General features: G+C 40.3%; 2 protein-coding genes across 2 annotated transcripts in view; one reads left to right on the forward strand and one right to left on the reverse strand.

Annotated features, from left to right (window-relative positions):
- Nucleotides 1-454: 454 nt before the first annotated feature.
- Nucleotides 455-994, forward strand: LOC129114830 (ras-associating and dilute domain-containing protein-like). Its single transcript, XM_054626736.1, has 2 exons — nucleotides 455-628; nucleotides 853-994. Exons 1-2 carry the CDS (start codon nucleotides 456-458, stop codon nucleotides 950-952), a joined length of 273 nt encoding a protein of 90 aa, XP_054482711.1. The 5' UTR covers nucleotide 455; the 3' UTR covers nucleotides 953-994.
- A 2,709-nt stretch (nucleotides 995-3,703) lies between these two features.
- The window catches only part of LOC129114829 (forkhead box protein K1-like), a 12,828-nt gene continuing 790 nt past the window's right edge, over nucleotides 3,704-15,741 (reverse strand). The window contains 12 exon segments of the mRNA XM_054626735.1: nucleotides 3,704-5,569; nucleotides 5,935-6,108; nucleotides 6,968-7,009; nucleotides 7,012-7,044; nucleotides 7,047-7,223; nucleotides 7,310-7,482; nucleotides 7,635-7,643; nucleotides 7,805-7,995; nucleotides 8,665-8,811; nucleotides 8,902-9,100; nucleotides 12,153-12,246; nucleotides 12,249-12,367. Of these exon segments, the coding sequence (XP_054482710.1) occupies nucleotides 5,337-5,569; nucleotides 5,935-6,108; nucleotides 6,968-7,009; nucleotides 7,012-7,044; nucleotides 7,047-7,223; nucleotides 7,310-7,482; nucleotides 7,635-7,643; nucleotides 7,805-7,995; nucleotides 8,665-8,811; nucleotides 8,902-9,100; nucleotides 12,153-12,246; nucleotides 12,249-12,367 (1,591 nt within the window). The 3' untranslated portion in view covers nucleotides 3,704-5,336.

Below are 15,741 nucleotides of genomic sequence, written 5' to 3' on the forward strand. Positions count from 1 at the left end.
TAAAAAAGTCATAGTATAGTATGTCGAAAAAAGTCATAGTATAGCATGTCGAAAAGAGTAAAAAAAAGTCATACTATAGTATGACGAAAAAAATGGTAAGTTCGAAAAAAAAAAAAGTCATAGTATAGTATGTCAATAAAATGAATAGTATAGTTTGTCAAAAAAAGTTTAAAAAAAAGTCATGGTATAGTAACGAAAAAAAGTCATAGTATAGCATGTCAAAATAGTAAAAAAAAAGTCATAGTATAGTATGTCGTTAAAAAAAAGTCATACTTTAGTATGTCGAAAAAAGTTAAAAAAAAAAGTGAGGATGGGGCGTAAACATTCGCCAAAAGGTCATTAAAAAAATGTGTCAAACTGGTGATTGAAACATTTTATTAGCATCATGTAGATGTTTTAACACACCTACGATATATTAAGGACCCAAAAAGTTCTACCGGATGCTCACCTAAATAATGGACACGCTAAAACACTTCTCCCCTCTGCAGCACACTCCTCTCAACGCTCCAGGCATTTACATCCGGACTCTGATCCCTGACGGACCTGCTGCCTCCGACGGCAGACTGAGGATCGGAGATCGCATCCTGGCTGTGAATGGGACCAGTCTGATAGGAGCAGACTACCAGAGGTACAGAGGCTGTTTCAGTGGTGCTATTGGGGGTATTGACTTTGCTGACAGACTGAGCAGTCTTCCCACGTTGACTATACCCATGGCTGTCAGCCTCTTAAGCCAATTGATTGCTTTGATTGATTGATGCCCAGACAGTCATCCTTACTCTGTCTCTGCTGAGCTGCACGTAACTGGACTCTTTCTTCCTCTCTCTCTGCTTCCTCCTGTAATGCTCCTTGCAGCGCGGTGGATCTGATTCGTCTGGGAGGAGGTCGTCTACGTTTCCTGGTGGCCAAGTCCGACCCCGACGTCTCGGAGAAGATCAGTGCCTCCTCCTGCTGATCACCTCTGAGCAACTGCTGCTCCACTAAGACGCACACAACACAAAGGACTGGAGAGGTAGGACGGCGAGACAGAATGTGCGCACGAACATACGCAGCATGAAATCTGAATGTGAAACCTCGCGTCAGCACAGCACAAAGCCAAGCAATCAAACTGGAGATAACGCTCCATGACTCCACTCCACAGCTGCCAGACCTGCTTCCCTCACGCTGACTCCTGCTGGGTTTGTGTGACAGACAGAATCTGTAACCCACCGCGACATCAAAGGAATCTGCTGCGAGGAAAAAGTTGCCTAATTATTCAGCAGTCGAGGTCTGATGGGGTTTAAAGCACAGTAGATTGTAGGCTTCTAATTTCTCTTCAGCGCTCGGAGCATGTGCGCACATTGGACTTTTTCCACCTGTATTTTAGGAAACAATGTTTTAGTAAACTTAGTTATTAATTAGCATGGTAAAATAGCTACCCAGCTCTCAGACAAAGGGACTCTGAAACTGTTGGAACAGGTTTTTCACGAACTGAAAATGTACTTTACGATTCCAAAAAGCATTTGCGGACGAACAGGAAGATACCCTCAGTGAACGCCGGATATTTTACACGGTGCTTTTAGAGTGTTGTATGTTTTATAATTCTGTTTGTTAGCAACTCACAAAGCACTATCACTGTCTGCTCAACAGACTAAACTATTGTGTATGAATGTTGAACTTTTGTACTGGAGAGTGGGTGACAAAGGAAGGAAACTCTAGACCTACGAACCCAGCTCTCCCATTTCACTTTTAACCTCATCACTGGTCTTTATACCTCTACTGGAAAAAGAGATGAGCTCTTTAGGCTTCAGATACACTGAGGACGTGCAGCTGTTGTGGGACATTGTTTATTAATTACTGGATCATCAAGACAACATGCTTCACTGATGCACAATCCCGCTGTCTACAAACCTCTCTTTTATTGTGAATATATGCTCTATGTATCTGTTTATGAGGTGTTAATAGTAGTTTGTAAATATTTAACACTTGGTCACATATTGTTTGGACATTCAAAAAAGAAACTGCATTTTGGGAATTAATCAATAATTTCTGGTCAATATATTGGCCACTAAACACTGAAACCTACTGATGGTACTGGAAAGAAACAGAACCTGTGTTTTCTGGAATGACAGAAATATAGTTATGGATTGTATGGGTTCTTTTTCTGAATGGTTTTTTTTTATTTATTTAAATACCATGAACAGGAATATAACTTTTACTGCTCACACAGGTTGTTGGGGGCAATTTTGGGGGGGTAACTACACCCAAATTACAGAAAACTCTTTGTTTTACTCATTGTGGTGTCTAGCCATGCAGCCTCCAACTACTCCCTGTTCACAGCATTTTCAAATTACATTTAAAACATTCAAAAGCAGTTGACTTTCCAGATAGAGTCCCAGTTGCTGTGGATAATCTATTGACCTCACTGTGTTTTTTAAAAGGACTATTTCTTTGATATAAAGTAGTCCCAATGAAGACTGTTCACTTGTGAGGTCTGTGGATTATCCAGAGTAATCGGGAATTTTTTTTAAGTTACTTTTCTTTGCTGTTAAGACAAAACAACAGGGGTGGTGGCCGAGGCATATCAAAACCAAAACTATTAGCAGACTAAAATGTTTTCATGTAATTTGGCTGCACTGACTTTTTAAAAGAGGTCCAGCTAGAACAATAACTGGTCACCTTTTTATAAAGTCCAAAGCTTGGGTCACTACAGAAAAAAAAAAGTAATGATTAGTCAGCTCTACGCTGCCTGGCCTTCTGTTCTGACCTCAGCTCTATGGAGCTCCTCTGGGACGCCCTGGATCACCACATCAGGAGCAGTGACCCTCTGCCAGCCTGTGACCAGTCCCTCTGCAGAGAGAAGGAAACACTGCACAGCTGCAGAACGAGATGTTCAGAAAAGAGGCTGCTTCACAAGGTACTGAGGGACTGCAGGGCAACTGCTGCTCATGTTTACTAGGGCTGCAACTACGCATATTCTTGATGAACTGATTATTCAGTCGATTATTCGTTATGTCTGTAAAATAATTTGGAAAAATGCCCAGCTTGTTTATTCCGTCCAAAGGTCGAAACCAAAATATTGCATTTACGAGTATTTAGAGAAGTATCAAACCCAAATACTATATTTGAGAAGTTTAAACAAGCCAATATTTTTATCTGAATGACCAAAACTAATTGACTAATCTTGACAATTGTTATTGGCTTTACTTTGATTCTGTTAGTTTCTTTGCAATAACATTTTATTTTCTTGTGCGTTCTAAGGTTTGTAAGACAATGATCTCATGCATGTCTATTCTATTTGATCATTATTTATACTGTTGTGACAATGATGGTACCTAAGAATAAAGATGGTTGGATACCTGCATTTGTCTGCTTAGAAACCCAAGGTCATCAAATGTGACAAAAACACTGCGACAGAGACACCTGGTCACATAAGAGAAGACGATGTAATCCTTAAGTCAATGAGGAATTTTAATTTGTGCTACACATTTTAACAAATCACAAAAACAGGAACATTTAAAAATACATATACTTCTCTATTTCCAGAATGTTTACGTATTGACGACAGCCGTTTTTACATATAGCAAAATATTTTTTCTTTCCTCCAAAAGCAGAAAAAATACCTTCTAAATAGCTTTGTCATTTAGCAGATAGAGCAGCATACAATCATTACGCATCTTTTTTTGTTTTTATTTTTCTAATGTGCAACAACAATCACTGACTGAAATCTTTCGCAAAATTGGGCCTGATTGCCGGCTAAAAATGAGGCCTGTGCGAGGACATTCAGAAAAAGCTAAAGGCAGAGTGAGAATGAGAGATTAGAGAGGAGGGGGGGAGACAGAAAGTGCTGAAGGATATCCAATGAGGGCAGTGTTTGACAGGAATTGCTAAAAGCTTGATGCCTCTGTAGAGACTGTAAAGATAGAAACTGCTCACTGAGGAGAGGTAGATTGGGAGATAGGTTAATGTATTTAAGGGAAAAATGAAAGCAAAAGAGTGGAGAGCCAGTAGAAAATAGGTCAGAAGTACCATACAGAAAGAAAGAAAACAAGGAGAGAGCTGTTGAAATCTGTGGTCATGTGTTGGTCCCGCCCTTCCCCTGATAAAACTGATTTAAGTCTTCTGATGCAACATAACTGTCACCGCTGTAGTGTTGCCGATCATGTTCCGTTAAAGAAGCGCTGTGTTAACTATCTAAAAAAGGTAAAGCTTTCTAAAGGTTAAAGTTAAAATAAAATAACAAAAAATAGAAATATTTAAGGCTTTAAGGATTATTACAATAATGCTTTTCTGTGCTAACACAAACAAAACTGTACGCACAGGCTGTTCCGTTTCTCCTTTTACCACTACTGAAACGAGAAAAAAAAATTAAAAACAATCAGTTTGTCTACATTAGGTTAGCTCCACTTCAATCAACTCCAAATAGTTGCCTCTTTTTTTCTTTTTTGCCCTTGTCTGCTCTCCAATCACCCAGATCATCTTGAATCTGAGGAGCTTCACACTGATAAAACAAACCGCAAAGTCCTTGTTTGTTGTTCCTGGATTTCCTCAGATCTATTCTTCAAAAAACAATACCCATTTATTTCTGTTTGTCCTTTACAGAGAGGGCAAGAAGAATAGACACCTCACATTCTGGGCTTTAATATTAATTAACTCTTTTTTTTTTTTTGAAGAGAGATTTTCAGTAAAAAAAAAAATCACCTTATGAAGAGTACAATCATATTCTTAACAGTCTCCAAAGCCCCATCAATGGTCTGGGTATACGCAGCCAAGTCCTCTCTGTCCACTATTGTGTGAAGTTACACAATATATCAAGTCTGATCATCACAGTATCTTCTATAAATGCCGGCCATTTTCAAATCTCTGAACACACATTCCCTGGTTTTAAAATCAGGTAATGACAAATTAGAAGTGCAGGAGTTCTTTGGCCTGAGAGAGACAGTAACTGATGCATCTCACCCATCAACTAGAGGAAAGGTTGTATCTGAGATATTATCCAACATTCACATAGTAAAAGTAGTGCTGAAATGATTGTAATATGCATAATGCTCTCATAAGCTTTATATCCTTACTGTGAGTGATGGATTACGTTATAAAAGACTGTAAAGCTGAAAAAAGTCCTGAAAGATTTACTTGCTTTTTACATTTAGAATGTATTTGAAAGTTTTTTTTTTTTTTTTAATCTATTTTTGACCAAAATATATGTTCCTTACAATTTAATTCCCTTCTGTCAAGAGAGGCTGCCTGTACATGTTTTTGGCCGTGATGGCTGCAGTCATATCAAATGAGTATAAAAGGCAAAGCAGTCGGGGGACCATAAGGAGGCTGTCCATTGGGTACCTGGTCAGAGGCCCTGGGTTTTACTTCCTAGGGTCGTGGGTTTGTGATGTCATGGCAACGATGACAGGCTGCTGAGCAGGCGTGACTTGATGCGGAGCAGAATCGGTCCCAGCTTCGTCCTCCATCTTCGGCCGCTTGGCCTGAGGCTCCCCTGGCTGCTCAGATAATGTTTCTGCACTGGGCTGTCTGCTCACCAGCACTGGAGGGGAGCTGGAGGCCTGGGCAGCCAAGATCTGGAGAGGACTACTCAGGCCTGGAGGGGAAATAAGGAGAATAAAAAAAAGTAAGGTGTCTGGATGCCTTCATCCACATCTTTTATTTGCGTTGATTGGTTTTCAGTGTTGCAAATGAAGTCAATGCAAATAATGTTAAATGACACACGATGCCTTTTTATGACATTTTTACAGCATACTATACTATGATTTTTTAATCTTTGATCTTGTGAAATACTACACTATACCTTTTTATTATATCTTTTTTAATGGCATACTATGACTTTTTTATTATATTGACTTTTTATTATATTGACATCCTATAACTTTTTAATACCCATCTTTTGAAGAAGAAACATCAGTCTATATTCATCATCCTGAGTGGTCAATGTGTGAAGAATCTTACCAGATGCATTGGCGAGACTGGTTACTGTGGCAACAGTAGCAGTGGTGTGTTTGCCATTCTGAGTAACAGGACGAACAGGAAGTTGATGTAAACCTAGGGCCAGGTTTCGCCCGTCGCCACCCTGCACTGCACTGTCCACAGTCTGGATCACTCGCTCTCTGGTCAGCTGGGCTTCTGATAGGAACACAAACAAAACATGTAAAAGCACTGGACTTAAGTGTTGACAAAGACCTTTGTCTACTGCCCCAAGGTCATAGAGAACACTTTTTCAGGTTGAATCTGGAGTACCCAGAGAACACTTTTTCTTTTATAGAGTTTTTCAGGTGTCGTTCAGACAAAATAATGATGGCCTAAATCAGGGGTACTCAAACTACACACATTCAAGGTAAGTGACTGGTGACATGAACCTGGACACAAAACGTGTGAGACAGAGGCACTGATCCAAATGATAACCAGTAAAGAGTTCCAGAATGAGCACACAGGTGTCCCCCAAACTTTGAGAACGACCCCCATCTTCTTCCAAAGAGATATCCAGCTCGAACCACTAACCAACAGTGACAAATTGTTGTTAATTGGCATGCTCAATCATAGTAGTAACATTTAAACACAAGAAAAATATATCCTTAAGCAATACTATAAGGGACACATGGTCCGGTCCTCAATGATCTATAGTTCAATCTGGATCTCAACCTTCATCCAGACTTTGAGAAGCCACAGCTTGGATCTATTATTAATAGTTATATTACAAAGTGTCACGTTTATTAAACTGACAGTCATCCGGTCAGTTAGTTTGCTATTGTCCCTCAGAGTTAAATCATGCATTTCACAGAGACGAAAAACATACAGTGATCCTAAAACCTTTAAAAAGTTGACAGCGAATGCTTGTGAAATGTCTTCAGAATACTGCAGAAATTGCAAAAAATATATGGAGTATGACAAGCCCACGACAGCTTTAAATAGTTAAAAGATCAACTCATTTATCGCCGAAAACATACAAATAGAGCACTTCTTAAAGAGATTCCTGTTGCTGTACCTCTGAGCTCAGTGTGGCCCTCTGCTCCTCCAACAGAGGGGCGCTGTACCCATTAGGAGGGTTGGAAGTTGGAGGGCGCTGGTAACCACCCGCACCATGGTGATAGTGGACTGACCGGTGTTCTGGAGCATGTGGATGGGCTGGACTTGGCCGCCACCACCTGGAACGAAAGCAAGGGCTTTCCCCTGGCCCGAGGGCAGGACTGTTGGGTGAGCGGGTGCAGCCATGATGACATGCTGAGCACTGACTGGAGATCCTACGCAGGGACACAAACCACCATTAAATCTGTTCTATGGGGTACGTGAAAGCCTTCGTGTGCGTTTCCTTTCTGTGAAAGCTTACCTGGGGCACTCTGAGAATACCTATACTCAGGTACAGATGCCAGTTTGTTAGCCAGCTGTTCGTGGTGGTCGTGGGAGATAGGAGAGCCCTCCCTGCTCAGACATTCAGGAGTCTGAAGCCCGCTAGATGGAGGAGAAAGAAGTCCCTGGTGGGTTGGGGATGCAGGGGCACTCCTGAAAAAGAAGGAATAGGGGGAAGAGAGAGAGAAGCAAAAGAGAAAGACCAAAGAAATCAATTAATAAACCAAGAGACCTCCTATAACACACAGAGCTCCCTGACTGCCGGTGCCTTCTGCTGAATATAGAAACCTAGAAATGAGACTTACTTTGTTCTATCCAATCAAATGATAGCAGGGAGCAGAAGCAGAGAGAAGGGAGAAAGGGTTAACAGTGAAATCAGAAGCGACTGAGCATGTGTCTGAGTCTGACAGTCGTCTGTCAGTGCGTTTGTGTGTGCAAACCCATGCAGCTAAAGGCCTCTGGTGATCAACGTACCGAGAAGAGAGGTCCGAATGGCGTCCTAAAGCAAGCCACCCCTCTTTGCCGTCTTTTCCTGAAGGCCTGCTCCACCAACTTGCTCTCCGAAGCAGAATCCACGCGCCAAAAACTCCCTTTGCCGGGCTCGTCCTGAGAACGGGCCACTTTGAGAAAGTAGCGGTTGAGCGACAGGTTGTGTCTTATTGAGTTCTGCAGGGAGGCAAAATAAATTGGTTTGTTACTGTCGTACAGAAATGTTAATTAGAAAGATTTTCTCGCTTAAGAAGCCGAAAGCTGATTTTATACTCGCAGCTTTTGGCGGTTCTGAATTTCTGTAACTGTGCGTGCGATCTGAGCTTTCGGACGAGACGGTCTGAAAAATTCCCCGATAAAATAATATTGTCTAGGGATTACACAAAGCACATTTTAAATGCTTTAGAAACCTGACATTTTCAGACATTTGAGTAAATATTTAGCCAACCAAATCAAATTGTTTCTTTATAATTATAATGTATTTAATACTTGACTTTCTTTCTTGACACTTATTGTCTGCTTGCTTCTTCACACGCATTTTGGAGAATAATGCAACGAACCGCACATTGAGCATGAACTGCTGCCTGCTCGGAGCCACAAGCGAGTATAAAGAAAGCTTCAATAACAATAATATTTCAGGACTCAGTTTCTTTCTTTAATTCTGAAATCACTGAAAGCTGCTGTAGCTACATAACTGTGGGTAAGTCTTTAGCTTTCATCATACACAGTCATCTTCTAAATGTTACCAAGGTAATCATGCCATAATGTGTTGCTGTGAAGTTTGGATTTTCATGGCAGACGATGGATACGCCATTACCTGCTTAGTTCAACACAGAAAGACTCTACCTGCCAGCCTTTGTCTGCAGTGCGATAGTAGGGGTAGTGTTTGGTGATATGGGCGTAGATGCCACTGAGAGTCAGCTGTTTGTCCGGGGCAGAAGAGATGGCCTGGACGATTAGCTGTGCGTAGGAATAAGGTGGCTTGGACTCATCCTAGACAAACGAGGCACAATTATTAATATATAAAATAGTTTTCTCATTGATGTATTCAGTTATCTTATTTTGATGTTGCTGGTTCTTCACCTTGGGGCTGTCACCTCCAGCCGACTCCCCCCGCTGCTCACTCCCCCCTCCTCTCTGCTCAGCAATGCTTCGTCTCTGCTCAGAAACAGCCTTTGCAGCATATTCAGCTGCCAGCTGGAGGTCAGAGGTCACGTTGCGTCCATAGCGATACCCTGACGACCCTGCCCCTCGTGGACTAGCCGGACAGGAGTTGGGAACACTGGAGAAGAGAGGGTTAAGAGTCTGTCAACAGAGTCTCACTGGGGTAGAACTTTAGATGAATATAACAAAGAATTTATGTACGAAAATGTGCGAAAACAGAAAAGAGAATAACTGACGAGTCAAAATGAAACGGTTTCATTCCAGCAGAATTGTATAATAAATGTCATCCTAAAGCCCCCAAATAAAATGCAATTCTAAAGCCTAAATCAATCACTAATAAACCGTTACACAAACATACAGAAGAATATGTTTTAATAAAATGAGGCTAATACTGCACTCATGTCAAATAAAGGGGAAAAAAAAACAGTGAGCATGTACGCTAATTATACAAGTATTTTCGGTAAATCTTAAAAGGATGCAATAAATAAATAGTCACAAATAAAATTCCACATAGTCCTTCTGTCTTTCTAATTGTCTTATAATAATTTTACATGTTAATTGTATTTTAATTTGAATAATCAAGTGCTGTTTTCAACTAATACAAAATAAAAATTGGTACCTTATATAATCCTATCAGCATATGATGACAAATTCAGTGCAACAGACAGACACAAACAAGAGCTACATTTGGAAAAATGATTACAGCTCAGATCCGCGGCGTTCTTAACACACAAAGTGATCATAAAACACACAGCAATGAGCAAAAATACTCAAAAGCAGGTCAATCATTAACCAGGTTTTATCTGGTGTTGTGCAGAGACAATACACAAGGAAAATCCAGTAACTTATACAACACGCACCTGCTTCTGTTAGTAAAGTAAACACTGGTTTCTGGGAGAGTCAGTGTGCTTTGATTTGCCTTTGGCAACAGAGAGCCGAAGATAAAGAAATAGTAACACACACACACATACAAACACACGGAGAGAGAGAATATGTTTGTATTTTTTGGCTGGGGAAACTAGGCTGCAGGCTCTGTTTTGCAAGTCGCTTTGTAAGCTCAGCTTTGAAAAATGAATGACGACGACCAGAAACTTCTAATGTTGCTTAAGGACATCTTAAGAATTCAAATTAGGGCTGAACCATTTTGAAAGAAATATATTTTTGCATTTGAAGATATTAAATGGAATGATCAATTTTCATCATTCATTTCATTTAAATTTTAAAAATATAGAAATGATTAGTTTTAGAGTGTGATTTTTGTGGGATCTGTAACAAACAGAAATGTTTTTTTAAGTCTGTAGAATATGAGGTGTTGCCAAGGACAGCTCTGCAGCACCACAATAATTCATTTAAAATTGTATTTTGAAAGCTCTGCAGCACCACAAAATTATTTAAAATTGCCTTCAACAATTTTTTGGCCTCCTGCGCTTTGAAAATTGCATGAATTTGACATGTTAATTAATTGTGCAGCCCTAATTAAAACATGATTATGTCTGTAAATCTACATCCTTTTACTTCATTAAAAGTCATGCGTGCCTCCATCCATTCCTCTGACGCTGTTAAAACAACCATTTCATCCCCCTCTGTATGTGAACATGGGCCAGCAGTACAAGTGTGAGCGCTGGCCTAGCAGAAGAATGTTATTGTATACAGTTCATTTCATTTGCCAAACAGGAAGAGTGACTTTTACCACCATGTGAAGAGACGCTATTGGTGTTTACGTGGAGGCATGTGCTTTTACACAATACTCGTCTTCTGCTGTTCGTACTGTATTTGGATACTGTCATGGAAGGTGGCACGACAATCTGCCCGAAAAAGGCCACAGTGAAAGTGGTGGAGAGATGTCTGAGCAAGCGTCTTCACTCTGTGTGAGTGTGTTGTGTGTTTGTCCACGTGCAAGAGAACAGGAGCTGAGGGCTGAGTGGGGGCTCTGAAAAGGAAACCGCGAATGGATGGAAAAATGGCCTACAGGCAAAACAATCTGCCCGATAGCCAATCACACGCCTCGAAGCTGCAGCCATTCCATATAAGGCAGGCACTCACAAGCTGACATTGGTGGGGACGTGTGATGCAGAAACCATTAGAGGCCACCAGAGGGCACAATCGGCCCCAGCATGCTCACCAGCAGCACATGCTGTATACATTTATAGAGCAGTGATTTTCAAACATGTGCTATCACGGCTTATTGGAGGGCAGGTTTCCATCACGACAGAAACACTGCAGCAGCTGGTGAATACAGCTTCAACCAGACAGGAGATTATCAGTGAAAATAAGCTGATATCGTATGTGGTTAGTAAAAACATTGTAGGCCTTTGGGTCACAATTTGACATGGACAAACAACCAAAGGAAACAAAGCCTCACGTGTTTTTCAATTGCTTACACATGAATAGACATGTACGGACCCAAGACAAGGTAAGAAAGTAAACCGTGTGTACTGTGATAGACCTAAAAGAGTTTAATCTTTCATGCCACATGCAAATCCACAGTTAAGTTATAAAAGCTGTTTTTTAAATATATTTTCAGTCAAAGTGTCAAATTGGAATATAGTGAGGTTTTTCCAAGCAGCATGAATTCATATTATGGCTGAAACAAACGATTATTTTCAACACAGCTTATTCTGCTTAGTTATTTTGTGAATTAATCACTTGCCGATTTTGATGTCATCACTTCCAGGGTGATGTCATCAGATTGTTTGTTTTGTCAGACCAACTGTCTGTTTGCTATCATATAACGAAAAGAAAATCAGCAACAGTAAGAAGCTGGAACCAGGGAGTGTTTGGTGTTTTTATTATAAAATTGCAATTTATCATTTATCAAAATAGTTGCCAATTACTTTTCTGTCACAAGACTAATGAAATTATTGATTTATTAGAAAAACTTATATTATTTATTTAAACTGACAACTGGAGATCCTCAATGAAAACACACATTAGAGCTCAGCAAGCTTTTCACTGAGCTTAAACAGTCACAACAATGAACTGAAAAGTTGTTTACAAGAAACAGCTTCCAAATACTTTACAAGGAAAAAAATAAATAAAAAAGCACTGACCATTCCTGCCAAGTCTATATTTATAAAGTGTGTACGTTAGATAACACGCTGTGTTTGCATGTATCAATGTAAACCTGTTGGGGTTCATGTGATTGTGTGTGTCCGTGGGTCTCTCCTTACCTGAGGGTGCCTGTTGGTGAGGGCAGCGGCGAGCCAAATGCCCTGATGTGCTCTTCATGCTGCTGCATTGTGGGAATGCTGATTTTGAGGGGGAAATGTGGGGCAGAAGCGGTCGAGGGGGTAAAGAGGGCTGCTCCCTCTCTCTGTGATCCTCCGGCTGCAGCAGTGACATAAACTGGATCTTGATTACTGTACTGGGAAAACGAAACACACACCTGGAGAGCAGGACGGCAGGAGGGAGAGATGGTGGAAGCCACAGGACAGAAGGAAAGACAGACAGAGACAAAGTTGGATTAGTTCATTCTCTCCTATGCAATGCTGGACAGCTAAACATTTCACTTTTTGATTGTAATCTGAAGTGACTGTTGTGAAACTTTGAACCATATCACATGACTTTCCTCGGCAGATGGAGTTGACAAAATTCGTAAGTGTTAAAATTTCATTAAATTTCATTTTACAGATTTATTGTCTTATGGCTCAAACTTCTTGTCTTAATGTGCTAAAAAAAAAAAAAGGTAAATTTAAACATTTACAGCGCAATGACAATTATTGTTTCCAATGTCAAGTATGAACCCAACAATGAAAATGTTATTATATGTTTGAATTATACATATATTATTTGTTTGTCTTTTATTTAGAAATATTAAATCATATCATTAGGGAATGAAACTCTCCTCTTAACTATATGGGTTTGTTTTTAATAAAAACAATGTCTTTAGCTAACACCTTTTATGGACAAAGAACTAGTCTGTTGTAAACCTAACACAACATCCTTTAACTTGAATTTCCTCTTCTTTAAGCAGGTCTCGACAACTGCCTCAATAAAAGAAAGGATCAGTCAGGCCCGAGCTTATTCAAGCCTAAACCAAAAGAAAAACTAAAAATAATTATATGTTTGGGAATGAGTAAATGTTTAACAATGGAACCGTAATACCCAATGTAACTAGTTTTAATGTTTCCCAGCAGGTTCAGACAGCAAAGTTGCATCTTCACTGAAGTTCAGTCTACTTCTAGGGTTGCTGAGTTCAGGCTAAGACTTCCCTACAGAGACCAACATTCAATAAAAAAAACAACCACACAAGACCACAAAGATTTTGTAAGCTGTTTCAGACGGTTAAACCAGTCTATGTGTTCAATCGTTTCTCTCTAATTTGTCTTCTGAAAGATTGCAGCTGCTTATCCAATACTGGACCCTTGTACAGTTTGCTCACAGCTGTCTCTGCATAGAGCAGACCCCCTCCTCAACAAGTGGCTGTCCATGTGAGAAGAGCTGCAGTGAGAGAGGACAGAGACTTGTGGCAACTCTTAAGGAGCTTCAGGGTTCCCCAGCTGAATGTGCATACACAGTTTTTGCTTAATTCCTTCACCAGTCCTCGCTGTATGTAAGGGTAGGAAAGAGAAAGCCACTGTTCAAAGAACTCACATGACATTTTGAATAATGGTTGTTCTAAAGACCATGTGAGAGACTGGGACATAGTGGAAGAAGGTTCAAGGGTTTATGGAATTCATAGATCAAATCTATGATGGAGATTGTATCCACGCCGATGGCTGAGACAGAGGCTAGAAGCTAACAGAATGAACGGTGCAAAACAATGACAACAGGCCTAACGGGGCTAACAGTGTTAACTTGGTCTGGGGAAGGACTGGAGAGCGGGCGTTAGACTGCCGCGACGCCATCGTTCAGTATGGCGTTATCAGCGGTAACCACTGTATGAGCGCAGTGCAGAGCAGGGGCCATAGCTAGCCACACAAACAGAGAGTAAAATGGACTAACATGCACTGGAGCCGGACAGCTACATAAACAAAGCACTGAGAAGCTCGGAATACAACACACACAGAGGGAATGACACTTCATTCTCTGCTCTGGACACCATTACTCCACGATATCTTTACTAAGCAAATAGTCGTTTTGCTTCTATATTAATGTTATGAATGTCAAATAGAGAAATAATGTGAGAACAATAAAGCTCCTTTGCAATCATACTGGCCCCGAAACACCACATGCCCAACATTATAGCCAGCTATGTGAATGCTTCACTACTGAAAAACTACTGCAATGACAAGCTAAGAGCCAGGGTAAAGAAAAATGCAACAAAAGGCAAAAACAGAGACATAAAGAAAAATCTGCTTCAGTCTGCAGGAGTACTATGATTTAGGAAAACATTTAAAGCACAACATGATAATTGCTGCTAACTCAGGGTCCTAGTGACACTTGACAGAGCTTGAGAAGTTCAGTAAAGAAAACTGGGAATAATTGGCAGTCTTTAGATGAATCAAGCAATACAGAATAAACCACACAGTTTTTAAAGCTGTAATTTTAGCCAAAAGGTGCCTCTACTAAAGTCTGAATTGAAGAGGGCGATTACAGACAAGTGTTTTGTGTTGTGCTGTATATTTACTCCTAACAATCTGAACACATATGGTGATCATAAAGTATCTAAGCAGTGTCCTTATTAATCCAAAGTGTTTCAAAGCTGTAAAATAATATAATGTATAACTACTGTCTATGTACCAGGATAACTCAAAAGACTACTTAATTGTCCTCTTCTACATTTAAAGAGGATTCAGACTTAGCCCAGCACAGTTTTCCAGTTAGCTGATACATGTGAACATGGCTGTGTTGGATATGGCCTTGGTTTTTATTTTTTCAGTCTTGTGTTTACTCCATGTGCTCATGCAATGAGGATGTCATTTCAGCCTGCACTTCCTGTCTAATGCTAGACACACCCCCAAACAGTTTTGACAGCCAATCAGAGAGGACAAAGCCCGTGATTGATTAACTGACACACACACACACACACACACACACACAAAGTCAAAGCTTTCAGTTTGAGACATTGTAATAAACAAACCAGTGAAGAAAATGTTTTGTAACAACAGTAAGCTAAAAAAAAACAAACCCAAAAAACGTATTCAAACCAGCTCCCTCCTTTAAAAAAAACAAAAAAAAAACACAAACAAACCCGCATTTCAAGTCTCAACTCAAAACAAACACACCACCTCTTACTGGACTCATGAGCCGAGATGTCAGGGATGCGTTTGTTTACATTAAAGTGGACGTGACGGCGACACGTTGACCAACATTATCGCTCACATAATCACTGTTGAGACTTATATACCTAAACCCACGTTAACATCAGACATGTTTAGACCATACAACAACACAACTGTGAGCACCAGCCCGCAGCAGCTTCCGTTATGTAACATGTGTTGACTAGCCTTTTGCTAGTCAGTTAGTAAATGAAGCTAAGCATGCTAACGGCTAACACCAGCTAGCCTGGGTTGATTCACTGGCACACAAAGTACACAAAGTGGGGTAAAGGGGGTTTCTGGAGGACAGGAATAGTTTAACAGCTCATGTGGACTCAAATGGGGGTATTACGTTGTGTATCCCCCTGCCAAACCAAGGTTAAAGTGCACTGTACCCCTCCAGATCAAACCTCACTGGGGGTGTCATGACACACATCGCATCCCTGTCAGAACGTGTTTATTATTATTATTATTTAATTTATTTTTTTAAATTGTTACACATTTGGAAACTAGTCTATCTTTTTTTTATTTTATTTTACTTATGTGTTAGCAAAGCCCA

This window comes from Anoplopoma fimbria, unplaced genomic scaffold (assembly GCF_027596085.1).
Source record: "Anoplopoma fimbria isolate UVic2021 breed Golden Eagle Sablefish unplaced genomic scaffold, Afim_UVic_2022 Un_contig_10427_pilon_pilon, whole genome shotgun sequence".
Classification (NCBI taxonomy): Eukaryota; Metazoa; Chordata; class Actinopteri; order Perciformes; family Anoplopomatidae; genus Anoplopoma; species Anoplopoma fimbria.

What these genes read in the sequence shown, in the direction of transcription:
- LOC129114830 (XM_054626736.1), top strand. Translation starts at nt 456, where the DNA reads ATGGACACGCTAAAACACTTCTCCCCTCTGCAGCACACTCCTCTCAAC. An exon ending in ATAGGAGCAGACTACCAGAG is followed by an intron (nt 629 to 852) that starts GTACAGAGGCTG and finishes TGCTCCTTGCAG; the next exon opens with CGCGGTGGATCTGATTCGTC.